The 26049-nt window shown below is 36.3% G+C and overlaps 16 protein-coding genes across 16 annotated transcripts, besides 1 other annotated feature; 9 read left to right on the top strand and 7 right to left on the bottom strand.

Annotated features, from left to right (window-relative positions):
- Nucleotides 1–25294: part of a mobile genetic element that runs on past the window's edge.
- On the top strand, nt 772–927 carry TVAGG3_0496630 (uncharacterized protein; the record flags this gene model as incomplete). The annotated part of the gene is made up of 1 exon (XM_051236405.1): nt 772–927. The coding sequence occupies one exon, from the start codon at nt 772–774 to the stop codon at nt 925–927; it is 156 nt and encodes a 51-aa protein (XP_051094229.1).
- TVAGG3_0496640 (phage tail repeat-like family) lies at nt 947–1531 on the top strand (the record flags this gene model as incomplete). The annotated part of the gene is made up of 1 exon (XM_051236406.1): nt 947–1531. One exon carries the CDS (start codon nt 947–949, stop codon nt 1529–1531), a length of 585 nt encoding a protein of 194 aa, XP_051094230.1.
- TVAGG3_0496650 (uncharacterized protein) lies at nt 1576–3714 on the top strand (the record flags this gene model as incomplete). The annotated part of the gene is made up of 1 exon (XM_051236407.1): nt 1576–3714. The coding sequence occupies one exon, from the start codon at nt 1576–1578 to the stop codon at nt 3712–3714; it is 2139 nt and encodes a 712-aa protein (XP_051094231.1).
- Nucleotides 3825–4409, top strand: TVAGG3_0496660 (HNH endonuclease family; the record flags this gene model as incomplete). Its single annotated transcript, XM_051236408.1, has 1 exon — nt 3825–4409. One exon carries the CDS (start codon nt 3825–3827, stop codon nt 4407–4409), a length of 585 nt encoding a protein of 194 aa, XP_051094232.1.
- Nucleotides 4446–5306, top strand: TVAGG3_0496670 (uncharacterized protein; the record flags this gene model as incomplete). Its single annotated transcript, XM_051236409.1, has 1 exon — nt 4446–5306. One exon carries the CDS (start codon nt 4446–4448, stop codon nt 5304–5306), a length of 861 nt encoding a protein of 286 aa, XP_051094233.1.
- Nucleotides 5599–6261, top strand: TVAGG3_0496680 (uncharacterized protein; the record flags this gene model as incomplete). Its single annotated transcript, XM_051236410.1, has 1 exon — nt 5599–6261. One exon carries the CDS (start codon nt 5599–5601, stop codon nt 6259–6261), a length of 663 nt encoding a protein of 220 aa, XP_051094234.1.
- TVAGG3_0496690 (organellar and viral DNA polymerase type B) lies at nt 7789–8343 on the top strand (the record flags this gene model as incomplete). Its single annotated transcript, XM_051236411.1, has 1 exon — nt 7789–8343. The coding sequence occupies one exon, from the start codon at nt 7789–7791 to the stop codon at nt 8341–8343; it is 555 nt and encodes a 184-aa protein (XP_051094235.1).
- TVAGG3_0496700 (uncharacterized protein) lies at nt 8837–9256 on the top strand (the record flags this gene model as incomplete). The annotated part of the gene is made up of 1 exon (XM_051236412.1): nt 8837–9256. The coding sequence occupies one exon, from the start codon at nt 8837–8839 to the stop codon at nt 9254–9256; it is 420 nt and encodes a 139-aa protein (XP_051094236.1).
- On the bottom strand, nt 9743–10618 carry TVAGG3_0496710 (protein of unknown function, DUF4106 family; the record flags this gene model as incomplete). Its single annotated transcript, XM_001330012.2, has 1 exon — nt 9743–10618. The coding sequence occupies one exon, from the start codon at nt 10616–10618 to the stop codon at nt 9743–9745; it is 876 nt and encodes a 291-aa protein (XP_001330047.2).
- On the top strand, nt 10655–11101 carry TVAGG3_0496720 (uncharacterized protein; the record flags this gene model as incomplete). Its single annotated transcript, XM_001330013.1, has 1 exon — nt 10655–11101. One exon carries the CDS (start codon nt 10655–10657, stop codon nt 11099–11101), a length of 447 nt encoding a protein of 148 aa, XP_001330048.1.
- TVAGG3_0496730 (uncharacterized protein) lies at nt 11118–11537 on the bottom strand (the record flags this gene model as incomplete). Its single annotated transcript, XM_001330014.1, has 1 exon — nt 11118–11537. The coding sequence occupies one exon, from the start codon at nt 11535–11537 to the stop codon at nt 11118–11120; it is 420 nt and encodes a 139-aa protein (XP_001330049.1).
- On the bottom strand, nt 11575–12006 carry TVAGG3_0496740 (Poxvirus D5 protein-like family; the record flags this gene model as incomplete). The annotated part of the gene is made up of 1 exon (XM_051236413.1): nt 11575–12006. The coding sequence occupies one exon, from the start codon at nt 12004–12006 to the stop codon at nt 11575–11577; it is 432 nt and encodes a 143-aa protein (XP_051094237.1).
- On the bottom strand, nt 14821–16425 carry TVAGG3_0496750 (protein of unknown function, DUF4106 family; the record flags this gene model as incomplete). The annotated part of the gene is made up of 1 exon (XM_051236414.1): nt 14821–16425. The coding sequence occupies one exon, from the start codon at nt 16423–16425 to the stop codon at nt 14821–14823; it is 1605 nt and encodes a 534-aa protein (XP_051094238.1).
- TVAGG3_0496760 (protein of unknown function, DUF4106 family) lies at nt 16458–19826 on the bottom strand (the record flags this gene model as incomplete). Its single annotated transcript, XM_051236415.1, has 1 exon — nt 16458–19826. One exon carries the CDS (start codon nt 19824–19826, stop codon nt 16458–16460), a length of 3369 nt encoding a protein of 1122 aa, XP_051094239.1.
- Nucleotides 21518–24325, bottom strand: TVAGG3_0496770 (uncharacterized protein; the record flags this gene model as incomplete). The annotated part of the gene is made up of 1 exon (XM_001330015.1): nt 21518–24325. One exon carries the CDS (start codon nt 24323–24325, stop codon nt 21518–21520), a length of 2808 nt encoding a protein of 935 aa, XP_001330050.1.
- Nucleotides 24326–25294, bottom strand: TVAGG3_0496780 (uncharacterized protein; the record flags this gene model as incomplete). The annotated part of the gene is made up of 1 exon (XM_001330016.1): nt 24326–25294. One exon carries the CDS (start codon nt 25292–25294, stop codon nt 24326–24328), a length of 969 nt encoding a protein of 322 aa, XP_001330051.1.
- Nucleotides 25295–26049: the final 755 nt, after the last annotated feature.

Consider the following 26049-nt stretch of genomic DNA (forward strand, 5'->3'; position numbering starts at 1 on the left):
TTACATTTTTTGAACGCAGATAGTTTTTAATATCGTCTGATTTGAAAAGAACTTTCATAGTCAGATGTCAGTTTTGTTGGATGGTATTTGTCAACGAATATTGTCAAAGCAGTTTTCACATCTAAAATATTTTTGGACTGTAATGGTATGGCTTCACAGTATCTTGTGTTTTGACCGACAAATATTAGCCAGTATGGTGGTCCATCTTCTCTATACCTCGGAATGTTTTCCAAGATATCCATAAACCAAGCATTTGGTGTTGAACTAAAGATTTTTACCATGAGTGCTTTCTTTGTCGCTTTAGAAACATACGGGTCCTTGTTTGAATTCGTCATTTTTAACCCATAAGAAATGGGTTTATTTGGCGCATTAGCAGGAGTCGCATCTAGATTTTTGCCCCAGTGGGAACACTAGCCAGAGGTGCATTTGGAATTGGAAGGAAGATTTTGAGTACATTAGGTATACTGAAAGAGAAAGCACAACCTATTATACAAACTGTACAGAAAGGTTGGGAGGTAGCACGAGATGCAGCAAATCTTATTCCAAATCCTGAAACAAGAGGAAAAGTTCAAGGATGGATGGACAATGTAGGAAGACAAGCAGGAAACTACTATAACAAAGCAAATGACTACTATAACCAAGCAGGGCACTATATGGACCAAGGTGAAAGATTCTTTAACAGAGGATATAACCATGCACAACAGTGGGTAAACAACAACCAACCTCAACCGCCTCAAACGTGGGGAATGTAAAATTTTTTACTGAGATGAAATGAACAATACAGCATTGAGACAAATGGGCTCAAGATGGATTTGTCGGCTTCCAGCAGTTACACAACCACGTGTTTGTCAAGTTCTTCCTATACCTCAGGAAGTTTTAGACCGACTTAAAAAACCTAAACAACCAGTTGAAAACAAACCAAACTAAAATTTTTTACTGAGATGAAATGACCGAAGAAGTTGAAACGGTAGATTTGACACCACAAACAAAAAGTTCAGAACCATTGTCAAAACCTGTCAAAGAACTTACAGATGAAGAGAAAAATTCAATAATAGAAAGTGCTAGGTCTGGAAATACAAACTCTAACTACAAAGTCACTTTTCATAAAAATGGAACGGCTAGTATCTCAAAAAAGAAACAGACTCTCACAAATAAAATATTGAAGTCTGAAGGAGCTTTCGAGACAACAGATGGAAAAGTTTACTTCACTGACCAACAGTTCATTATAGAACATCTCATTGACTTAGAGTCGAAATATTCTAAACTTTACAACAAACACAAAAAGTTGAAAGGAAAACAAAAACAAATGGCATATGACATTTATGAAGATGTTGACGACACAACTGAACCTGCAAGTGAGGTAAAGTCAAATGAACCGAAAAGTGACGAAAAACCAATAGAAGAAGGGAAGCCAAAAACTGAAGATAAACCAAAACCAAAGTTTAGTCTGGAGACTAAACCAAGTCAACCTTCATTAGCTGGTATGGGTTGGCGTCAAAGGCTTATGGTAGCCGGTGGTTATGTAAAGTAAAGAAAAAACATTTTTTTATTTTTATAAAAATGCCCCCATATAGAATGGACAGAAGGTCTGCTAGAATAAAAGCAGAGTTAGAAAGATATGGTTGGAGAGTTTCAAAGAAGTTTAAATATAGGAAGGGAAGACCCATAAAAGTCTATGACAAATTGTCTGGTCTTCGCTACGAAATGGACCTAGAAACAGCACGCGCAAATTATCCAAACAGATTAGAGAGGTTAGAAGAAGAGCGTCTTATGGACATGCCTTTCGATGTTAGTGAACCTCAAGTTGAAGGACACGACGGCTTTGCCAGATTCTACTGGAAACATGACGAACAATTGCATCCCTTGAGACGGAAAAAAGGGAAGGGTGAAGATGCACATGCTCCCATGGAAAGAACAAGATATGCATATGAAAAGTATCGTGAAGTTAGAAGTCAAATTACATCTGGTCGAACCTTTACAGTAAATTTTGACGAAGGAAAGAACAAAGAAGGCTTCATGGGTGTACTTGCTGCAATTCAAGACGGAAATAAGAAAGGATACAATCTCAGACTAACCGTAAAAGATTTGGATGGTCATATTTACTATGCACATGGCAATGTCACAACAGCCGCACAACTTCTTGACGCTTTCAAGACTACAAAGAGAGAACAAATGTTTGACTCCGACTCAGATATTTTGAATGCAATTGAAGGAATTGCAAGCGTGAAGTTCGAATGGTTACAACCTAACCCTCAAGCAGTCAGACAACATGCTGGATACTTCCCGTTCAGAAATAAATCTGACATTAACCTGACAAGGTATGGAATTTACAATTCAATTGAAAAAATTGTCAATGAACCTTGTATTCTTACATGTCTCAGGAACTCTGGTCTTGTTACAGATGAGAAGATGAAGTATCTTGAGTCATGTGTGAAAACAAGGTACATTCTCAGAAGTCAATTGACAAAGATTGCACCGTTGGCAAATGTGAATATTCGAGTCAACATACCTACAGCTAAAGGTTCTTCACACGACGACTATGTTGTTGACTTCAAATTGCCATGGTTGAAGATTGTACTTGTCCACAACCACTTCATGTTGAACGAAAGTCTTACAAACCCATTGTTCGGAAAAGGTAAGTGCAACATTGTCAGAGCTGTTAACATTCTTTTCGAGAAAGGCTTGTTGGAACCAATTCCAGATGACAAGCTGACAGAAACTTTTGTACCAAAAGACGAAACAAACTTTTCATTGTTGGTAAGACCAAAAGTTGTTCCAGACAAAGTTATAGCACAAAAGAAGTACACAGCTCCAAAAGGAGTTGGATTGTTCGGATACCAACCTGAACCAGAAGAACTTCCAATGAGGTTGCAAGAACTTCAAGATGCTATAAACAAACTTCCATTGAGGCATCCAATCGACGTCAAATTGTATTGGAGAGCTTCTGAGTTAGGTCAGAAGGTTTTATATGAAACAGGTTGCTTTGACGATGTTTATGAGATAACAGGAGATCTTTCTCAAAAGATAAGAGACTCACTTGAATTTCCACGAACTGGACCCATTGGATGCGACAAGTTCGACTCATATGAAAAAATATACTATGTCGACCTTAACGCTGCGTACATGAGGTTTGTCCAATATATTCCGACTGGAATTCCAAACGAAGATGGTGAGTTCCCGGGAAGGAACTATACAGTTGGAAAAGTCATACAACAAATGTATGATATTAGGAAAGCTTCAAACCCCAAACTTGCAATGACACTCAAATTGCTTATGAATTCGACATGGGGATATTCCATTAAGAAACCTCAAAAGATGAAGAGTAAACACTATGAGAAGGTCGACAACTTTGTTGAAAGGTTTTCTCCTTTTGTTTTGAAATACGAGTTCACCGAAGGTCAAAATGGCTTAGTAACCACATTAAAACCTATTGTCGAACATTGGTCTTACCCTCAGTTCGCAAAGGCAGTCCTTGACAACTACAATGAGTTCTTCTCCGATGTCAAATCGAAAATTGTGGTATACTATGAGAACATCGATGCACTCATGACGAACGAAGAAGGATACAACAAACTCATTGAAATGGGAATGGTCGGTGAAAAGATGGGTCAATTCAAATTGGACAAAATTTTCACCGAAGTTCATGTCCTCTCCAAGCGTAAGTACTGGGCCATACTTGAAGACGGCACAGAAATAAAACATTGCATGAAATAAAAAATTGCATGAAGTAAAACATTGCATGAAATAAAACATTGCATGAAGTAAAAAACATTGCATGAAATAAAACATTTTTTCAAAAAAATATTTTTTTTATTTTATTTGAAATGTACGCTGAGTTTGTTGGAGAAGACCGTTGGGAAACTTGTTTGTTAGATGAGAAATATGAAATTCACTGTTGTGAGTCATTTGAAGTCAGAAAAAAAGAGACAAAAAGAGTTTTAAGCGAATGGGAGGGAAATAACGGATATACTACTATGAATATGAGTGGAAAAAACTATCTTAAACATGTTGTCATTGCAACTCATTTTATACCGAACCCTAACAATTTACCTTTTGTAGACCATATAAACCGTATAAGAAACGACAATAGACTTGAAAACTTACGTTGGGTCACTCGTTCTGAAAACAATAAGAACAAAAGCAAAATTGGAGATATTGTATTCGAATTTGTCGACGAACTAGAAGATGAAACAATTGAAATTACAGACTATGGCAAGCATACGTTTGAGTTTTACTACTATAGCGAAGAACAAGACTCTTTCTACTTTTATACCGGCGTAAACTATAGGAAATTACAAGTATGTTTTACTAAGGCAGGCTATGCTTATGTAAACACTAGAGATACAGATGGAAAACGCGTTCAAATACTTCTTAACAAATTCAAGAAGCTATATGGCATACCATTTTAAAACGTTTTTAAAACAGTGTATTTTTACATATATAAAATGCTTCAGGTTGAAAAACAAAGAACAAAAGTAGCAGATACAAAACCGTTAGACTATATCTTTACAAACGCTGGTAGAAATATTTCAGATGAAGAAATTTCATCTCGATCTTACAGGTTTGACTATCCAATTCGTTGGCTTCAAAGTCCTTCAGATGCAAAGGCAATAGGATTTAGAAGAGTTTTGTTTTCAAATAGAACTAATGCATTCATGTTCGCAGTATATTTTCATGGTCAGTATAAAGGTTCTGATGGTCTAATAGAAAAATTTGACGAAATGAAAATCTTTACAATTCGTTCAGACGAAAGTCTTGAAAAAACTCTAAATGACTTTCAAACTCAAATAAACAAATACTACTGGGAATTTCAAGAAAAATACCACTCTTTACTAAATGGAACATACTATCTAAAACTAGAATACGACAAGATGAACTCCACCGTTTCATTTCAAAAGATTGAAATTAACCCTCCAAGAGATACAGAGTTTTTATATTGGGGAGTAGACAAACGTTCTTGGGCGCAATTTCTTCGGTTACTAAACCAGAACGAACCATTGCCACCAGATGGTCCATTTAAATTTATACTCCCACCAGCAGATTTGACAGTTTATAGAAACGTGTTTGACCCTCAAAATGTCATGTGTCATGCAAGTTTCAGTTCAAGCAACAACAGTTTTCTGTGTATCGGTAAGGACTTTTATGACTTTGCTTCTAAATTCTACGAACCACCTAGTAACAGTTTCTCTGACTTTCAAGTTTGGTTCACAACAAACGGTGTGCAGCATATTATTCCATTGTACTATGACTTTTATCTCGAATTGTCTTTCATATACAACTACGGAAAAGTGCTGAAAAAGTATTGAAAAATGAGTTTTGGTTGAAAAAAGAGGTTGAGCCAAAAGTGGTGAGATCTCAAAACAAGCATTTTGTGAAGAATATACCAACCGCCGGAATTCCGGCGGTTGCTTTTTATACAAAATTCACCTCTTGAATTTTCATGAATTTCCTTAAGATAGAAAAAAAGTGAGTTAAAATGAGATTTTTATCGTTGTGGTCCGACGGTTAAGCCACAAACGAATGTCCGACGGTTAAGCCACAAACGAATGTCCGACGTCCCACCAAAAAATATTTTTTATTTTTATTGTAAGAACTGAAATGACAGTCGAAGCAAAAACGTTCACGAACAAATCTAATGGCGAAACATTCACAAAAGGCACTTACAACGGTATTGAAGTCTTACGTAGAGACAAGGATGGTTATATAAATGCAACAAATATGTGTCAGCAGTTTAGGAAAGACTTTAGAAGGTTGTTGGAAAATAAGTCCTGGGAAGAGTATTTTAAGGCATTTTGTGAAGAATATACCAACCCGCGGAATTCCGCGGGTTGCTTTTTATACACAGTTCATGCAGGAATTCCCGATGAAATCAAACAGGTTAGAGGAACGTATGTAGACCCAAGACTTGTAAACTATATAGCAATGTGGGCTTCTCCAAAATATTGCATAGCAGTTGGAAAAATTCTGGACTCCATCGACAAGAAAGTTCATGAGAAATTAGATGAAGAAGAACTTGAAGATACAGTAGAGAATGCAAAACCTTTGTTCGAAGAAGAAGTTAGAAAAAAGTGCGAAAAACAAATAGAACATGAACGTGAGATATGTTCTGGTTATAGAGATTCTCCATACGAACTAGACCAATGGGAACAAGAAGATTTAAAGAGAGAATTTAGAGAATATGAACTCGCTAAAGTTTCATTAGAAGCTGCAGAAGAGAGGTTAAAAGTTTGGGGTCGTTTTGTACAAAAATATTGTGAGTAAATGAACCATTTTTTTTATTGAATTCGGCAAAAATATATTTTAGGTTAGATGGTTTTTAGGTGTCACTACGTCACCAGGTCACTCGGTCACTCGGTTAAACGAACTTCTCTGAAAAAGTGTGACAACATGACATTTTGACAACAACACAGGAGATAGATTTCTTCGTAAATGTTTTGTATAAAAAAGCAACCGCCGGAATTCCGCGGGTTGGTATATTCTTCACAAAATGCTTGTTTTGTTGAGACTTCTTCGTCAATGTTTTGTATAAAAAGCACCCGCCGGAATTCCGGCAGGTGGTATATTCTTCACGAAATGCTTGTTTTGTTGAGACTTCTTCGTCAATGTTTTGTATAAAAAGCAACCGCCGGAATTCCGGCAGGTGGTATATTCTTCACGAAATGCTTGTTTTGTTGAGACTTCTTCGTCAATGTTTTGTATAAAAAGCAACCGCCGGAATTCCGGCAGGTGGTATATTCTTCACGAAATGCTTGTTTTGTTGAGACTTCTTCGTAAATGTTTTGTATAAAAAGCACCCGCCGGAATTCCGGCAGGTGGTATATTCTTCACGAAATGCTTGTTTTGTTGAGACTTCTTCGTCAATGTTTTGTATAAAAAGCAACCGCCGGAATTCCGGCAGGTGGTATATTCTTCACAAAATGCTTGTTTTGAGGTCGAGCCAAAAGTGGCTCCACCTGTTTTTTCAACCAAAACTCATTTTTGTCTGATTTACGCTCATGTTTGACAAAACATATACGATGAAATCTATTTCCTGTGTTGTTGTCAAAATGTCATGTTGTCACCGTTTTCAAAAAGATGTTAGTTGACCGAGTGACCGAGTGACCGAGTGACCTGGTTCCACCTAAAATATATTTTTGCTGAGTAAAATGACCAAATTTCATGAATTTCCTCATATGTTTGCTACCCCGACTTTTCCCGGGGTAGAGATTCCGTACGAAAATCGTGAAAAAATGACCAAATTTCATGAATTTCCTCATATGTTTTCGTCCCTCGAAAAACCGAGGAACGAGATTCCGTACGAAAATCGTAAAAAAACTCTATGAAAATCGTGAAAAATTGCGTCCCGCGGAAAACCGAGGAACGAGATTCCATTCGAAAATCGTAAAAAAAACTCATGAAAATCGTGAAAAATTGCGAGTGGGAGAAAAACCCTGGTCGCCTAAAACTCATGAAAATCGTAAAAAAATGCGAGTAGGGAAAAAACCGGGGTCGCCTAAAACTCATGAAAATCGTAAAAAATTGCGACCCCGACTTTTCCCGGGGTCGCCTAAAACTCATGAAAACAGTGAAAAAATGACCAAATTTCATGATATAACTGTATTTTTTTGACGAAGAGAACTTTTGCACTTCGTCAAAAAATCCCTGAAATCATATCTTTTATACAAGATAAAAAAATAGCGTTAGTTTTTATTTTTTTTTATTTTTTTATTTTGTATGTAAGAACAGGAAATGACAAGCACTGAGTTTGAAACAGTTAGAAAGATAGACAATGAGACCAAAGTGGTTAGAATGGGTGATTTAAACGTAAGATACTCAAAGAAATACAAAAAATATTCTTTGTCAGACATTCTAACACTATCTGAAAAGAAAACATCCCACGACTGGGTTAGAAATGCTTCAACTCAGAAAATTTTGACAAAAAATCCTGAGCTGATGATATCGGTAAGATTCTATGGAACAAGAGCATATCTCATCGACAAAAGTCTTATACCAGTAGTTTTGTTCTGGATTGACCCAGTTGTTGGATATAATTTCATAACATATGGTTCATTCGATACGGAACGTTGCAGTGAAGGCTTACTTTACATCGTTCAGAAACCGAAGGACTTCAATACAAAGAGATATAAGATAGGAAGAACATTTAATATAACTCAAAGATATGACAGTATAGTCAATAGAGTTAAGGTTGCGTTTGTTAACGATATGAGAGCTGCTGAAACAGAACTACTTGAAAAGTTTGAGAAATTGTATGGTGCTCCCACGAAAGGTAAAGAAACGTTTGAAGTAGATGAGATCGACAAAGCTATAAAATTATTTGACGAAGTTGCTGAAAAATACATGTAAAGCGTTTATTTTTGGTCTTTTATACAAGATAGAAAATAACGCTAGTTTTTATAAAATATTTTTTTTTATTTTGTATGTAAAGACAGATATGACAACAACAGAGAACACAACAACTGCTATCGTTCATGAAGCCATAAGTGAAGAATACGAGTGGGTTCAGTTTAACAAACAGTTACGTCTCATTCGTTCGGTCAAAGATGACATGTACCAAATGCAAAGTATTTTGACGGCTTGTTTTGCTCCAGACACTAAACACGCAGACGACTGGTTCAAAAACCAAAGCACACAAGAACTTTTGAGTGAAATTTCTCTAGACCGAGAATTCTCGGCCTTGCATAAAACACATGAAAATCGTAAAAATTTGGCTCCTGGTTTGAGAGGTTGGTATGTACATAGACTTCTTGTAAATGCTGTTGCAATGTGGGCTTCGCCTCGTTATGCTTGGTATATTTACAGACTTCTTGACGAAATTCATAGACAAGAACGTGAAGAGATGGAAAAGAAACTTCAAGCAAAAGATGAAGTCATTGAATCCAAAGACAAAAACATACAGAAAAGAATACCACGTTCGGTACCAAAAGGAAAGGAAAAGAACTATAAGTATATGATTTACACTGAAGAGATGGAAAATGAAGAAGACAGAGATATGGTTATGTTGCATTTAGTCAGAAGAAACAACAAAAGCTTTTACGACTTAGCTAAGATTTACAAATCTGACAGAAATTGGTTCTATCGCGAAAACTTACCGATTTCAATGACACCAAATGAAGATGTTAAACAGATAGTTCAAGATACGTTACCTCAAACACACTATGATATGAAAGGTTGTACAATACTTACATTCAAAGAAGATTTGCCGCTACTGAAGGAAAAAATAACAGAGTATTTTGACAACTTCAAAGAGGAAGAGTAAATGAACCATTTATTTTTCAAGCTTGACACCAAAGATGGCTCAGGTAGCTCTAGATGGTAAATTGTCTTGTCAAATCCTTCTGGCATTCCGAGTCCTTCCATCCGACAGGAAAAGTTTTTCCTTCCAACAGGAAAAAAATTTCCTTCCAACAGGAAAAGTTTTTCCTTCCAACAGGAAAAAATTTTCCTTCCAACAGGAAAAAATTTTCCTTCCGACAGGAAAAATTTTTCCAGTTGTCCGTCCGTAAACCATTCAAATTTTCGAAAATTGAGAACTTTTTGGCCGACCTTCAGGAAAAATTTTTCTTTCCGACAGGAAAAATTTTTCTTTCCGACAGGAAAAGTTTTTCTTTCCGACAGGAAAAAGTCCTTCCATCCGACAGGACACAAACGAATGTCCGACGTACCACCAACCGAGTCCATTCCAAAGCCAGAAGAACCGACAGCCCCAGCACCACAACAGACTAAGACTCAAACACTTACATTTTTACGCTTGACTTTTTACAATTTGAACTTTGTTTGCGTAGATATGAATTCTGAAAGAAGTATGAGGGTCTTGTATGACTTTGTACTTCTCCCATAGTTCATGTCTGTCAAACTTACCTGCCATGGACTCTTTCATAAGTTCCATGAAATCGTCTTCGGACAATCCGGGGAAAAGTATGATATCAGTAAGTATTCTCTTTACATCCTTACTTAAACTCTTGGCTGTCTGTACACAAATGACAACTGAAATGTTAAAGTGTCTGAGCTTCTTAAGAATTCGACACATGTCTTGTTCTCTGTTCTTTAACAAAGGATGAGAAGCAAAGTCATCTAAGATAAGAAGACATCTGTGAGGGTAAGTCTTCCAATCGTAAGATTGCAATTTCTTCGAAAGGTACTCAATCTCTTTCTGTTTGTTTCTGAAGTGTTTCTTCTCTAATATTCTCTGCATTTCCTCATTTGGGTCTTTAAACTTCGAGTTTATATACTCATTTATAGCATTGTACTTCAAAACTCTTCTTTGGTACTTCTTTATCCAATCCAACAACTCAGAGTCTTTTATACATACTAACTTAGACTTTTTTATAATATCTTTGAACGAATTGACGGTTTGGTCAAATTGACCAGAAGTACTACAAATGACTACTAACTCATAGAATGGGTTCTTCTCATCTAGTTCTTGTTGTTGTGCAGCCATTTTAAGATAAGTGAAAGTCTTACCCGACCCAGGTGGTGCAATTAGACCTGTTATACCATTCTGAGCAAATAGGAACTTGTCATGTATGGGTTTTATCTGAGCATTTTCCAACTTCCTCTTGTTCTTGTTTAAAACATTCTCAAATTTCTTGTCAATGTCAGCAAACTTTTTTTCTAACATATTTTTAGAAAAATTAAAATTTTTATCTTTTAGAAAATGTCTAGCGATTTCGCTATCTATATTCGAGACAAGCTTTTCGACAGCAAAACATCTGTCGACCATAAAATCTTACATAGTGTAAACAAGAAAGGGGAATTTGTTCTAAAGTTCTGTTTCTGGGAATATGACAAGAACCATAAAACATTAAGCAGAGAAGTCTTAAAATTTGTCAATGACAGACTTGTTGACAGAGATGACGCCTCTTGGAGAGATGAAGTCCAACAAAACTTCTTAGAATGCAAAGAAGACACATGCGCTGTTCTTGAAGATGAAATAGAAAACAGAATAGAAGAGCTATTAAATGACAAAGCACTTTTACAAAAATATGGTTCTGAGAAGTTTGACATAACTCCACCAGAAAAGAAGAAGAGAGAAAAGAAAGAAAAGAAAGTAGAAGAAGAGAAGAAAGAACCAGAGCCAGAGAAGGGGAGATATGACATGTAAAAATAAAATTTTATTTTTAGAACATTTCTGGGTCAATGTCAATGTTCTCTTCCTCTTTAGGAGCAAACACCGGCTTAGACTCTAAAATCTTTTTACCCAATTTACCTTGAACTTCAACTATCTTAGACTCATAATATTCATAGTCGTCTGCTTTCTTTGGTTCATAAGGTATAACAAGTTTGTATGCTTTGCCTTCTTTAAGGTTTGAAAACCTTCTGTCAAAACTTTCTTTGACTGTTAACAAACCTTCTATGTCTAAGTCTTCAAATTTCGCACCATTTTTAGTCACAATAGCAAACTTAACTGGTTCGATGTTCCAAACTTTGTCAAATGAAGACTTTTCAAAATGGTAGAAGTAAACATTCAAATATGTGAATGGGTCTAGTTCTTCTTTAAGTCCTGACATGTACTTGTTGACTGAGATGAATTTTGTCATCTTTTCTATCGGATAAAAAAAATATTTTTTTTAAAATTTACTCAGAAAAATTTTTCTTTGTATATACACCATTCTGTACGTCTAAAAGACTTTTGACATTTGCCAAGAATGTTCGTTTAGACGCTGTCATATAACCATATTCTTGACAATACTGTTTATACGAATCGTACAATGACCTTTCATCTAAACACTCAAAGTCAGTTTCATCTATGAACAGTTCATATACACTCTTGTTTGCTTCTAACAATGTTTGTCTCTCTTCGGTATGTGGAATTTGTCTTGGATTGAACTTTGAAATATCTAATGTCATGAAATATGAGAACAAGTGGTTGTAAAAGTCAGATGTTAAAGTTTCTGCTAAGTCGTCAAAATATTCTGTATCTTGCATATGAGAATCTGACGTTCTGACAACTACATATCTTCTGTCAGAACTTTCTAACTTCATCGGAACAGCATTGTTTGAAACCATGACGAAGTTTGCAACATTTTCACAAACTCTTTGGTCTTTATATTTTCTTTCAACAACTCCAACTTTGTCTGTTATAAGACTCTTCAAAGCATCTGAGTTTAAAACCTTTGTTGTATCTATACTTTGAAGTTCGTTACATACTATAAGTTTCATATTCTCTATTGAAGAGTTAAATTTACCGCAGATGTTTTCTAAGTTTGTCATATTAGGGTTCGAATAGCCCTCTAACAGTTTGCATAAGATATCTGTAAAGAAAGTGTTCTTACCAGTTCCTTGTTTTCCAATTTATGATGAGAGCAGTTTCATTTTTAGCACTTGGATGTTGTAAGATGTTTGCAAACCAACATAAGATATACTCATAGACTCTTTCGTTTCCATTGCATATAATTTTCTTTGACATGGTCTAACCAAGCTTCTATATACATTTTCTTTCCATTCTACTTGTTCGTATTTATATCCAGTGAAGATAGAATAGAAGTTTGGAGATGGTGTATAGAACTTTATACACGAACTGAAAAATCTTCTAACTTTGACAATAAGATATCCAAGCATCTAACATCTTCATGCCAACTTGTACGACTTTTATTTTTCTTAAGTTTCTGTCTACATTCTTGTTCTGAAACTATTGTCGCTTTAGGTTTGTTAAAGACTACATCCCATTCTTTCATAACATAACATTCTGGGGAAGAGTCGACATAAATGACTAAAACGTTTCAAATTCTCGACTGCTTTGTTATAGTCTCGAAATGGACACATATTTCTGAACGCTTGGAAGTCATAAAAATCTGAAACGTCTATTCTGTACATTTTTTATAAAAAATAAAAAAAAATATTTTTTTTATTCTTGACTTTGTTTTGTTGCATTTGTTCCATTTGTTGCATTTGTTGTTCTTGAGCTATTTGTTGTTGAAGTTGTTCTTGTAGTACAATACTTTCACAGTTGCATCTTCCAATTCGAAACTTTCTGCCGTCATTGAACAAATACATAGGACATAAAAGTTTTACAGGAACAAAGTTTGCGTCAACTAAGGTTAAGTTTATGTTTGCTAAAGTGTTTGAGTTTACTAAAGCTGAAAACTCTGCATTCGAATGAACAATAGGCAAACCAGCAGAGAAAGTGTTGTTATACGCATGAGTATCTTTTGGTCATAGTAGTTTCTGTCGACATTCGAATAGCACTTTGAACCTAAGTTTTGAAACAATATATAAAATAGGTGTACTTAAAGTCAATGGAACAGAAACCTTGTATGACACCTTTTCCTGTTATAGGAAACTGTTGGTAGTAAAAACCAGATATTAAGTTTTGTATTATAGCTCATATCGTTTATACTAAACTCAGTCGGACATCCAAACATAATGAAACCTGCTCTAGTTGCAGCACATGTTACATCCGTCCTTAAAGTATTAAATAAGTCAACAAAAACCTGTTGGTGGTATATCTGAGTAAGTATCTTCAAAGGAAGTATTTTTTACCATTCACAACAACAAAGTCTTCTGGTGTCAAAAGAGCAAAACAGGCTTTAGTCGTCATCGTGTTTAAGGTCAGTTTACAATATCGTCCTTGAGGACTTTGTAAGTTTGTTGTTATAGAATTATATGACTCAGGGTTTTTAGTCGTAATATATAAACCACTATGTCTTCTGCCATTTACATATATTTAAAAAGTTTTTCTGAAAGTGGAGAAGAACTTCATCTAAACTTTCACATGGCGTTTCTTTGAAGTTCTCTGTCTAAGAAGTTCAAATATTTTGTAAAGACATAGAACTTTCCTTTGTCTACACGAACAAACAAAACAGGGTCTTTCATATCGTTCAAAAGTGTGTAAAAGTCCTTTACATGAAATAAAGTCTATATTGTTTTTCTTCAAACATCTTTCAAGAAGTTTTGACATTTTTACTTAGCAAGTTAAATTTTAATGAAATGTTGTGGTCGTCAAATATTTTATGACGTCTGGGAAACTATATTTTAAGTTCAACGTTTCACCTCCTTTCATAACGTATATCTTGTCAATGACATTATATGGAAACACCACAGCAAGCAATGTCGGGTTCTATTTCTTTGATGTTTATATCGTCTGCCTCTGTCAAAAGTTTCAATAGTTCTTTCAAAACTTCATGAGGTGCAATGACATATGAGTTCACTTTTACAGGGTTTGTGTTCGACCAAGTTTAACATTATACCCAAAGCTTGACAAATTCTTCTCCTGAGTTTTAAGTTTATCTTTAAGTTGTTGGTAGTCGGTTTCGAATATCTGCAACAGAACTTAAGTCTCTGCTAACTTCAGGTATGTTGGTTGTTCTTTTACAGGAACTATGTTATACCATCTTCGTCTTCGTATGGTTTCCCCACTTCAACATCTCTGTCTTTGACATTGACAAACAACACTTTGACTGTTTTTTGAGTTGGTTGAATTTAACTTCACATCTGCCATCGCCATTAAACCTTTTGAAACACTTACGCTTCTATTTTTCGGAAATGACATTTTACTTAAGAATAAAAAAGATGGACGTATTTGAGTATCTCTTCGAATTGAAGCAAAACAAAGTTTACACACACAAACAATACAAATAACATTGACAGAGTAGTTCTTTACACAAACAATGGAAATGTTATAGAATAGCATATTTGCTGAACCAAAATATTTTCATAAAGCAAAGAAAGTTGGTATAACTGAAATGGTGAAAGTTTGACGTTGACAAAAATATAACTTCAAAACTGACCGATATTCTAAAGGTAAGTTTTTAATACAATATTATATATCAAAAACTGGCGTACTGTCAATATTTGACGGAGAGAAGTCAGTTCAAGAACAACTTACTGACCTGCTGCCAAAATTTGCTCGATGGAAGCTGTCGTTATACCAATCTGAGGATCCCCAGCAGGTTTCATCGAACGAATCTTCAAAAGAGCATCTTCCGTGAAAAGTGCTATTGGTTTTGTAAACTTCTTTGCTTTCAATTCATCTGGACCGTCTCTGTCACCAGTATATTGTATTTGAACTGTACCAACAGTTGAAATACCACCCATAAAGTCTTCTGAGTCAGCAAATGGAATGCCAAGCCAAAAGTTTGAACGGTCTCCATTTGTATATTGAGTGTTTTGACCTCCTGTATGAGTCCATACTTTCACATATGGCATAATAGAACTTTGCATTTCAGGGTTAATGGTTGTTGTGAAGTTGTTGTTAAAGTTCATAGCATCTAATGTCAAGTTGTATGACCTCATATCCTCAACTGTGGAATATTCTTCTCTTGGATAGTATTTGCCATCTATGTTTATATGATATTTAATACCAGGGTTGTAGAAACAAGAATAGTCATTTATAGTTCGTCTGAACAGTACAAACATAGTATCTGCATGTTTCATTGCAGTTGTTAAGGCAATATCTGTTCTTGCACCTGGGTCAGCACTTTGGTTTCCAACTTCACCTGCAAAGTCTTTGACAGATATTTGGTGTATAGGGAACATAAGTGGAACTGCAATATATTTGGCAGCTAAAGCATTTGAAATATCTGGGTCCAACATATAGACTGCAAGTCTGCTTTCTATTCTCTTGCATTCAAACTTTTCGCATGTGAACTTAACTGGGTCCCAAGCAGTTCCAGCAGCATTGAAGTAGTAGTTTACTTCAGTGTTGAGGTTTGAGAAACCAAAGTCTAAGTCAACTTTGTCTTTGCAAAAGTCACAGAACTTGGCTCCACCAGTTCCAGCTACAGTAAGAGTGAATGGGTCTTGCGTTGGTGCAATGACTAAGTTATTTTTGCTTGGAGTAAGTTCGATAGAAATTTTTCCTGCCCAGTTTGGCAAGTATCTTAAAAACCTGAAGATGAGGAAAGATGACAAAGGAACTCTAAGTTTCAATTTTACTTTGGTTACTGCTGCTGCAGTTTGTCCAGAAAGGTCAACATAAACTCCTGGAACGTTAGGGTCAAGTCTTCTTATTTTCTCAATAGTTGCATACTGGTCTGTTTGTTCTCTAGCTTGTGGTTGTACTGAGTTTCTCAAAGCGAACCATTCATAGTTTGCCCATGTCACTGTTTGAACTAGGTCAGAGTTAGAATATATCTTATATCCCATGAAAACTTCTGGAGCATATTGGTATCCGACATAGAAAATTCCATTGCAACCTTTCTTGTCAGACAACTTGGCAGAAGGTTTTATTTCAATGTCTTGTTCCACGTATAAGAAAGAGTTGTCAATAGAAATTATATGAAACCTGTCGCATGCAATATCTACTGTTGTTGAAGAACCTTCTCCAAACTCACCTACGTTTCCATAAGAAACAGCAGTTGTATATTCGTAAGTTCCAGGAACTATTTCTGACCTTCTAATGGCATTGTCGCATTCGTTATACCATTCGGAAACATTTCCATTCATAGCATCCAAAACTGTTGGCGTTATATTCTGAGCGGCGTACATTTCATATGGGTAAAAATATAGAATAGTTGGATTTATATGTCATAATAGAACCCACGTGGACCAAGCTTTACTTTCTTCCTGACTGAGTTTTTAACTCTTCTTTTTCCTTCATTGCCACTACTTTCACTAGATGAAGTTACTTCTTCACTACTTTCACTTTGTTCTACTCTTCTCTTCTTCTTTGGTGTCGCTTTTGGTAACTTGCCCTCTGCTTCAAGTTGTTGCATCTTTGCCTCATGTTCACCTAGTATGTTGCAAATTTCCCATGTCCTTTTTGCCTTTGGGCTCTGGTCGCCCATCTCAGGTAACCTATATCCTAGAAAGAGTTTGTCATAGTTTGTATTTGAGTCGTCGCTTATTGTTTGCATGACTCTTTCCTGAGTTTCCGGTTCAAGCTCTTCAAACAGTGCCTGTCCATATGGAATAAGCTCGTTTCCAAATATATGTTTTTGTAGCCATTCTGGTTTTCTTTCCATGTTACCAACTATATCTTTTGTGAATGGGAAAGCTTTTACCCAATCTTTCAGTCTTGCGTCGTTTATTTCTGTAGTTGGTTTTATTTTGTCAAGGAACATGTTTTTCAATACTAACATTTCATTTGGTACTGTCCATTTGAGTTTTCTTAAATATTCATCCCTTCTCAGTTCATTGTCTGCAAAGTAAGTTTTTATGACATTTTGTAAACTTTCATTTGCAAGGTCATGTACAATAGGTTCTCTTCCTTCGCTCTCCCTAACTTTCTTTCTAAACTCTTCACCAAATATACCATCTCTATGGTTCTGTGTAGTTCTTTGAGATAAATGTTCTAGAACGTCAGGTGTTATATTTCCATCAGCCATGTTCATTTCATACTGGTCCAAAATATCTGCATGTTTCATATCTTTCAATGGCATTAAAGCCGCGCTTAAAATACCAGCTATATCTGGTTCACCATTGACTTCCATTGCGTCTACAACTTCTTGGAATTGTGGTTGTAAGTTTATGAACCACCTATCCGGGTTAGCTTTATGACCCCATCTCATTGTAGTTCCATCGTCTGCAGAAACAAAAGTAGGTTTGTTTCCATCTTGGTTAGGTTCTGAATGAACTTTAAACAATGTTTCATTTCTATATGTTTTGTTGAAATTTAACCTTTTATTTTCGCCGAGTTCATCCGAAGATTGAACGTTAAATGCTCGTAAGTAAAAAGGGTTGTTGTATTTGTGTACATTTTCTTTCAGTACTTCCATTCTATGCTGAATATTTTCATCTGGTGTTGGAGTCTTTTGTATGTCGGCAAACATTTTTCGATATTCTTCTACTATGTCAGCCGAATTTTTTTTAGACTCTTGGAAATATTCCATATTCTCCGCATACTCTTGTTGAGGGTCAAGATTTTTCGGCTGTTCCAAATCTTCATCTAGTTCTGTGAAGTTAGTTTCCAAAGGAGTGACTTGTTCGTTTCCTTCAGGCTCTTCTAGCTGTTGTTGCTGAACTATTTCTTCCATGTCTGGTTGTATCTGAACTAGTTCTTCCTGTGGAGTTTCTTGTACCTCATCTGCTGGCATTTCATATATTCCGAGACCGTTTTTAACAACTTCCCTTTCTAAGTCATCCGGACTCATAAACCTTTCTTCTTTCGTTCCGTCTCTATTTTTTACGCGTTTCATGACGGGAGTTGAATTGTCATTTAGCTCTGACATCAAATATCTCGGAGTAAATTCAGTCATGTCATTTGGATGATATGCTATTAAATCATATCCCTTAGCGAGCTTGTATTTTCCAGGTTTGAAATTATATCCCATTTGGTGCTGAACCATAAAGCTAAATAGGTTCGGGTCAGTATTTCCTCCCTTGAACTTTCTAATAGCTTCTTTATATCTGTCACTAAAGTCAATACTATCTGGGTAACCATAGTCTTCCTTAAGCCTTTTTAAGAATTCTTGGTTTCCTTGTTCTCTACTTCTTTTATGTCCTTGCTCTGTTTGTGGTTGTTGTTGTGCAGGGTTTTGAACTGTTGGTTGCTGTGCTGGTTGTGGAGGTGGTTGTTGTGCTGGTTGTGGAGGTGGTTGTTGTGCAGGGTTTTGAACTGTTGGTTGTTGTGCTGGTTGTGGAGGTGGTTGTTGTGCTGGTTGTTGTGTTGGTTGTTGTGTTGGTTTTGGTGCATGCCTGTGTCTATGTCCATGTGACGATGTAAATGTTTTAGGTAGTCCTGGTGCAGGTGCTTCTCTTGGAGGGTTTGGTGGTATATAAATTCCAACAGCTGGCACATATGTTCCATCTGCAGCGTAATGTCCTACCTGACTTTTCGTTCTTAAGAAAGCATTTACTAGGTCTGTTTTGGTCTGTTGTAACTCTTTTTCTTGACTTTTCACAACAGTTGCTCTAACGGCGTCATAGGCACTTTGAACTGCCTGTCTCGTTGCTGCATCTGTTATTTTCGTCATATTTTGTGCTACTTCTTTTAACTCTTTGTCGAAACCTTCAGACTTCAGTTTCTTTCCAGATGAGAAGTCGTTCACTTGTTTCACCTTACTATGAAGAGCTTCGAAGGCGTTCTTAAAGTCAGCATTCGTTAAAGCTTCATTTGAACTGTCTTCATCCGCTTGTATTTTTGTCCTTATTGACCCTATAAGCTGGGCTGCTTTAGCGTTGGCTTGGGCATCTAACCAGTCATTGTTAGCTTTTATATATTCTGAGCTTTTCATTGCCTTTTGCATGGCTGCGTCGTTATTTTTACTTTCTTGTGCTAAGTTTTCATACTGTACGGTTTGGTTTTGCAACTGTAAAAGTTTTTCTGCCTTTACATTTGCTTCAACTTCCTTTTTATACTCATCGCTATCCATATATGTCTTCAGGGCTTTTTGTTTTATCTCTTCATCTTTCAGTACTTTATATCGAGTAGTATGGTTTTTCAAATTTACAACATCTTGTTCCATTTTTGCTACTTCTGCTGCTTTTTCTGACACTTTTTTCGCATATTCCTCTGTACTTAGTTCTTTCAGTTGTTCTTCTTTCTTCTTTTTCTCTACGTTTAACTCATTGAGTTTCTTTGTGTGTCTGTCATATTCTAGTTTCTTTTCGTTTTCACCTATTTGCTTCTGTATGTCTATGTTTGACTTTTTGACATCTGCTATTTGATTTTTGAGTGAACTCAAATTCATTTGACTTTGAGGGTTATATGCTGTTCCGTCTGCAGCTCCACCATAGCCTGCCATTTTCGCTAAAAGTGCCGCTCTTAAACCTCCACTCTGTGCACCAACAACTCGGTTTAAAAGCATAGGATTGCTTGACATTTGTTGCAACATAGTGGGGTCATTCAGCATTTGTTGTTGCAACTGTTGTTGTGGTGTCAGTCTTACTATTGGATGTTTCAATGCTCTCTTCCTCTTACGTATATTCTTATGTATCTTACGTGGCATTTTAAGTGAAGTTAAAAAGAGGCTTTTGACAGATGTTTATATGAGACTTTATCCGGTTTATAGGACCTCTCTCATATTCTATATTGTCAAGACTTCCTGGACTGTTGTCAAAATGTCATGTTGTCTCATTTTTTCAGAGAAGTTCGTTTAACCGAGGGACCGAGGGACCGAGGGACCTGGTGACGTAGCGACGATAGACCCTTACTTGTCCGGACAAAGTTAAACTATTTTGAGTGCTCTACAAACAAGTCAACAGCAACGACTTTCAAAAATTTTTAGGGCTAGAAGGCACGAAGTGCCTGGGAAGCCCCCAGACCCCAAAAAACCTCATTTTATATAAACTGCATGTTATACTAAACATCTTCAGGGGGCTAGAGGGGCGCAGCCCTGGAAGCCCCAATACCTTTTTTTTTTTTTTTATTACCATTAAAAACAATGAGATAGAATAAAAACTTTCTAAAGATGAAAGAAATAAAACTTGAACAAAAATGAACGTTTATAATTTTTTCATTCTGGATTATCCAGCTCCAACTAAAGATCTCCTCGAAAGACCTACGCCAAATAACCCAATATTAGGGATCTACAGATGAATTAGATCATTCTCCTTAATATTTGCTGATGAAAGACGCCAAATAAGGAAATTTATTTGGTTATTGCTCATTGAAATCAATTTAGACCAGTCACAGCCCAAAAGATCCAACAACAAGAACAATACTGATACATATGGCCCTAATGGATGCCAAAAAAATATATAATTCTTGCAATTTCTACAAAGAATTGTTAATTTTGTTGATAAAAACGAATAAAAATATTGTCTATATTCTATTTTAAATCTATAACAATGATTTTTTGAGTGTTATTAAAGTTTTTTAAAAATTAAATTATCTAAATATTCAAATTTTTAAGTTTTTGTTTTGAACGCATTACCCAAATATAGTCAATATAAGTATACTATTAGTATTAATATTGGCTCCTAAATATCAAGGTTTACATCTTTTTGCCCGGTTTACACCTTTTTCTCCTGACTATATCATAATTGTCAAATGTTTATCATTCCTTTTGATATTGGTTCAGATTATCTGTGATCATTGATATAGTGATAAATCAAACGAAAAGCTATCAAAATCTTAAATCTTTTTATTCAATTCATGCAAAATTCTTGCATAATATTGTTAATACATACTCCAACAATGAATCTAAATTAAAATTTTGATCAAGTAACCTTGTTTGTATCACTTTCAATTAAATCAATTAGATTAATTTAACTAATATGAATTTGGATTGTGCTTTCCTTATTGATGTAATGATATTTTCACTAATAAAAAATGAAATATACACAAGAAAAAAATTATTCAAAAATTATCATTGCATTTTATTTGAAGAAATTTTGAAAACACATCATACACATACTATAAATGAATATTATCATCTTAATTTTAATAAATTTCATTTACTTGGAAAGATGCAAGATCATCTTGTACTTACTCTTCGATTTATTCCATGTAACTTCGCAGGTAATAATGGCGCACTTACCTCTATTTTGGATTTTTATAGTTTCCCTCAAAACACATTCTATGGACTTACGCTCGTATCGCGTTAAAAAATGTCGTTAAAATTGCCCACACGCCAAATTATCTAAAAAAATATCACAAGATAGACATTTTTATACAAATATTTCATGGAAAAAAATATTATATTGTAATCTCGTTGATTTCTTCAATACCAGTGATTTCATTAGTATTTTCTGCACCTGAAATCACATTTTCGCTTGTTATTTCATTACTAGCAATCATTTTTGTTTCTTCATTATCTTCTTCTACATTTGTTTCCATAGACTCTTCAGATTCATCTTCAGGATCCTTCAAGAACTTGGATGCAATAACACCGAGAATAATTACAAAGACGATGCAGCCGACAGCAATTCCGATGATCATGTACAAAGACTTGTCCTTTGAGGTAGAACTGCTTGCACCACTTGCAGAGTCATGAGATCCTGATGATTCTGTACCAGCTGGTTTGTTGCCACTAACATCACTACTTTCTGGTTTCTGAGGTTGTTCAGTAGATTGTTGTTTAGTTGGTTGGATATCAGATGATGATGGCTTTGTTGGTGTGTCGCCAGATGGTTCAGATGGTTTTTGTGTTGGTGTGTCTGGGTTTGTATTTGGTTTTCCGCCGTATGGATACATGGCCTGGATTCCGCCTGTTGCATAGAGTGTCATTGGGATAGCATCTGTACTTGATTCAACCCAATCAGTGACACCTGCTTCGCCTTGGATCTTTGTGTTATCAACAACACATCCGCTCATGTCAGCAACTGGAGATTTAGAGCTGCCAAGAATTTCGTGTCCATTGTAGTTGTTATTCTGGAAGACGCAATCCTTGACTTGTGGTGCAACAGTGCATGAATCTGTGTAGACCATGCCGTAGCCAGTAAGTGTGTTCTCAAGGAAGTTGACCTTCTGAACAAGAGCATCTGTTTGACCACCCTGGAAGTAGAGTGTGCCGCAGTTGGATGATGTCTTGCTGATGGTGGAGTATGTGAGTTCGACTGGTTGTGTGTAACTGTTGAAGTTGATGTGGCCATATGAGTAAATTGTGCCAAGACCTGTAGCTGAGTTATCTGATGAGTTGATGCGGCTGACAGTTGACTGGTCACCGAAAAGATGTCTCATCGATGATGTGCCAGTTGTTGCGAAGTAAAGGTTGTGCTTTGGAGATGTGCAGGACATGAATGAGCTGAGGTCAACTTTGAATTGGCCAGTGATAGAAACGTAGCCAGCAGCAGCTTGGGCTGGGAGACCTGCTGCCTCGCACTTCTCGATACCGGTTGTCTTGAGTGTGAACATGCTGTTTCCTTGGATGTTGAATGAACCTCCTTGAGCTGCCTCGCAGTTATAGAAGTAGTTGTTGGAGATGGATGTTGACATCCAGGACTCGCCGCCATGAACAACAACAGGCGATGATGTACCAAATCCACCGAGGTTGATGAACTGGCAGTCATCAATGATGATGTCGCTGATGGCATTGATTGACAAGGACTGGGTCTGGCTGACTGTGTATCGAACTGGTTCAGGCAGTGGTGTTGGAGCTGGGGTTGGAAGAGGACTACTTGTTGGAACTGGAGATGGAGCTGGGGTTCTGCCATATGCGTGAATGGCATCAATTCCGCCAGTGGCATATAAGGTCATTGGAATAGCATCGGTCGTCTCGACAACCCAATCAGTAATTCCGGCTGAGCCGGCGATCTTTGTGCCATCAACAACACAGTCTTTGATGTTGGCGTTGACTGACTTGTAGTTGCCAAGAATCTCGTGACCGTTGTATTTGTTGTTCTGGAAAACACATTCTTTGATTTCTGGAGTAATGGTGCATGTGTCGGTGTAAATCATGGCATAGCCTTTCAGTTCGTTCTCAAGGAAGTTGACTTTGTAAACAAGAGCTTCGGATGTACCAGATTGGAAGTAGAAACAGCCGCAGTTAGATGATGTCTTACTAATGGTGGAGTATGTGAACTGGATTGGTGACTTGTAGCTGTTGAAGTTGATGTGGCCATATGAGTAAATTGTACCGACGCCCGTGGCAGAGCTGCCGGTGGAGTTGACATGACTGACACTAGACCAACCACCAAGATATAAGTTCTCGCGTGGAGAGGTGCATGACATGAAGGAGCTCATGTCAATGTCGTATGGAGAGGATTCGCTCATGGAAATGAAGCCAATGCCGCCTTGAGCTGGAAGACCGGCACCAATACACTCTTGAACACCGGTAGTGTTGATGACAAGATGACTGTTGCCTTGGATGTTGAAGGCACCGCCTTGACTCGATTCGCAGTTGTAGAAGAATGTCTTCGTGATGATGGTGACCATCCATGAGGCACCACCACTGATGCTAAGGTATGATGATTGAGCAAACCCGCCAAGACTCATGAACTGGCAGTCATCGATGATGATGCCACGTGATGCTTCAATGGAAAGTTTGCTTTCCTGCTTTCCTGTGTATCTAACTGGTTCTGGAGTTGCTGTGGGAGCTGGAGTATGCTCTGGTGTTGTGTATGGTGTCTCGGCAGCTGTTGGCATATTAGTGTAATATGGAGTTTCAAATGCCGTTTCGAATGCTGTATTCATTGGAGTATCAAAAGCAGTTTCGAATTGTGTCTCCTTTTCAGTTATCATTGGTGTATCAAATGCTGTCTCGAAAGCAGTATTCATTGGTGTTTCAAAAACAGTTTCAAATGGAGTTTCCTTTTCAGTAATTATTGGTGTCTCGAATGCTGTTTCGAATGGAGATTGTTCGAATGTTCTGTATGGAGATGGTGTTGGTGTTGGAACTGGTGTTTCTGGTGTTTGATTAGGTGTTATCTGTGGTGTACTCTCCATTGTGTTAAATGGTGTTTCGTTCTCTGTGAAATATGGAGTTGCATCAGCTGTAATAGCTGGTGTTTCTTCCTGAGTATTAAATGGAGTTACAGCAGCAGTATCTGCTGGTGTTTCTCCCATTCACGAAGCAGCTGTTACTACTGGTGTTTCCATAGATGTCGTGAATGGAGTTTCAAACGGTGTCTCAACAGGTGTTGAGTCTGGTGATTTGTAAGAAATTTGAGCTGCAATGTTGCCTGTTGCGTATAAAGTCATTGGAATTGGTTCTGTTGACTTCTGTTCCCAGTTGGTAATGGCTAACTTACCCTTTGTCTTTGTACTATCTACGACAGTGTCTATGACGCTGAGTATATTATCTTTATCTGTTATGAAGATTTCGCTTTTTCCGTGATGGTTTTCTTGGAAGATGCATTCTTCGATTGAAACGGATTTGCATTCTTGGGCATATACCATACCATAACCATTGTTATTATTCTCGATGAAATTGATCTTCAAGAGTGTAGCAAGTTCATAACACTGATAATAATATATAATAGAGCATGAAGATGTGCATTTATAGACTGTTGAGTATGAGAATTTAATTGGGTAATTATTGTGTTGGAAATATATGCAGCCATAAGCATATACTTGGTATGTAGCTGAGGCAGTGTTTCCTGTAGCATTAATGTTAGCTAGATTTGATACACCGCCGCAAAATAAATTTGAAGAGCTATCATAGCAGTTAACGAATGAATTTAAATCAAAGTAATAAGGAGCTTCTTGATTTGTATCGATATAACCAATAGCACCTTGTTTAGGTGCATATTTACAATGGCAACTTTCAATAGCAGTCATTGACATTTTTACATTGGTATTTCCTTGAATATTAAAGGCGCCACCTTGTGTGGATCGGCAACCTGTAAAGTAACATTTGGTGATAATGGATGTTTGAGTAGTTGATCCTCCAGTAATCTTAAGTGGTGATCCAACAATTCCATTGAAAGTGCAATGGGTGATAATGAGATCAGTTGAATCTTTGATTACTAAAGAAGAACTTTGAGGGCCTGTATATGTCTGTGCTGAAAGTAAAGAAAGGAAAAAGAATATCATTTAGAGCAATGTTGGTCCCCTCAATAATTGAATATTGCAAAGTATGACTTAATTTTGCGTCATAGTTGAAAAACGATATATTTGAAATTAATTCTGCTGGGTTACATGTGTTAATTCTAAAATATGATTATAATGGATTAAGTTTGGAAATTCAATGGGTGCTTTCAAATTGATTTTTGAATGGCAGGTATCCACATAATTCATGCATAATTATTGCAAATTAAAAATATTAATTCCGAAAATAAAAGTTGTTAAAGTTATCTGCCTAACGTCACAAAAATTTTATTGAAAGAATCTGCATATTATCATACAATAAACCTATAATTTAAGGGTTTCGTTTTGCTAAAATTGTCACTTTTATAGCATATTTGTTTTTGGATGTTTTGCGAAACCAAAAAAAAAACTATGCTATACAATGTGTGTGTAAAGAAAATACTTTATTTACTAGTTAAAAAATCATTTGGTATTGATCAAGTTATTTTTTCTGGATAAGATATTATATGGATAATTGGATAGAAAATACAATTATATAATCTTGTACCTGGTTTAATTAAGCTAATTGTCATCAGAAACTTGTAATTTTTATGAATTTCAGATTTTCTTTTCATTACTGCTTTTCTTAATAGGTCAAGTTCTTATTTACGTTATAAAGTATGATATTTACAAATATCAAGTTATCATGTTTTTTGAGAAATTATGAGAAACAAACAAAAATGAAAAAGATAGGAATAGCAATGAATAGTGATGTGGGTATA

This window comes from Trichomonas vaginalis, chromosome II (genome assembly GCF_026262505.1).
Source record: "Trichomonas vaginalis G3 chromosome II, whole genome shotgun sequence".
Taxonomy (NCBI): Eukaryota; Parabasalia; order Trichomonadida; family Trichomonadidae; genus Trichomonas; species Trichomonas vaginalis.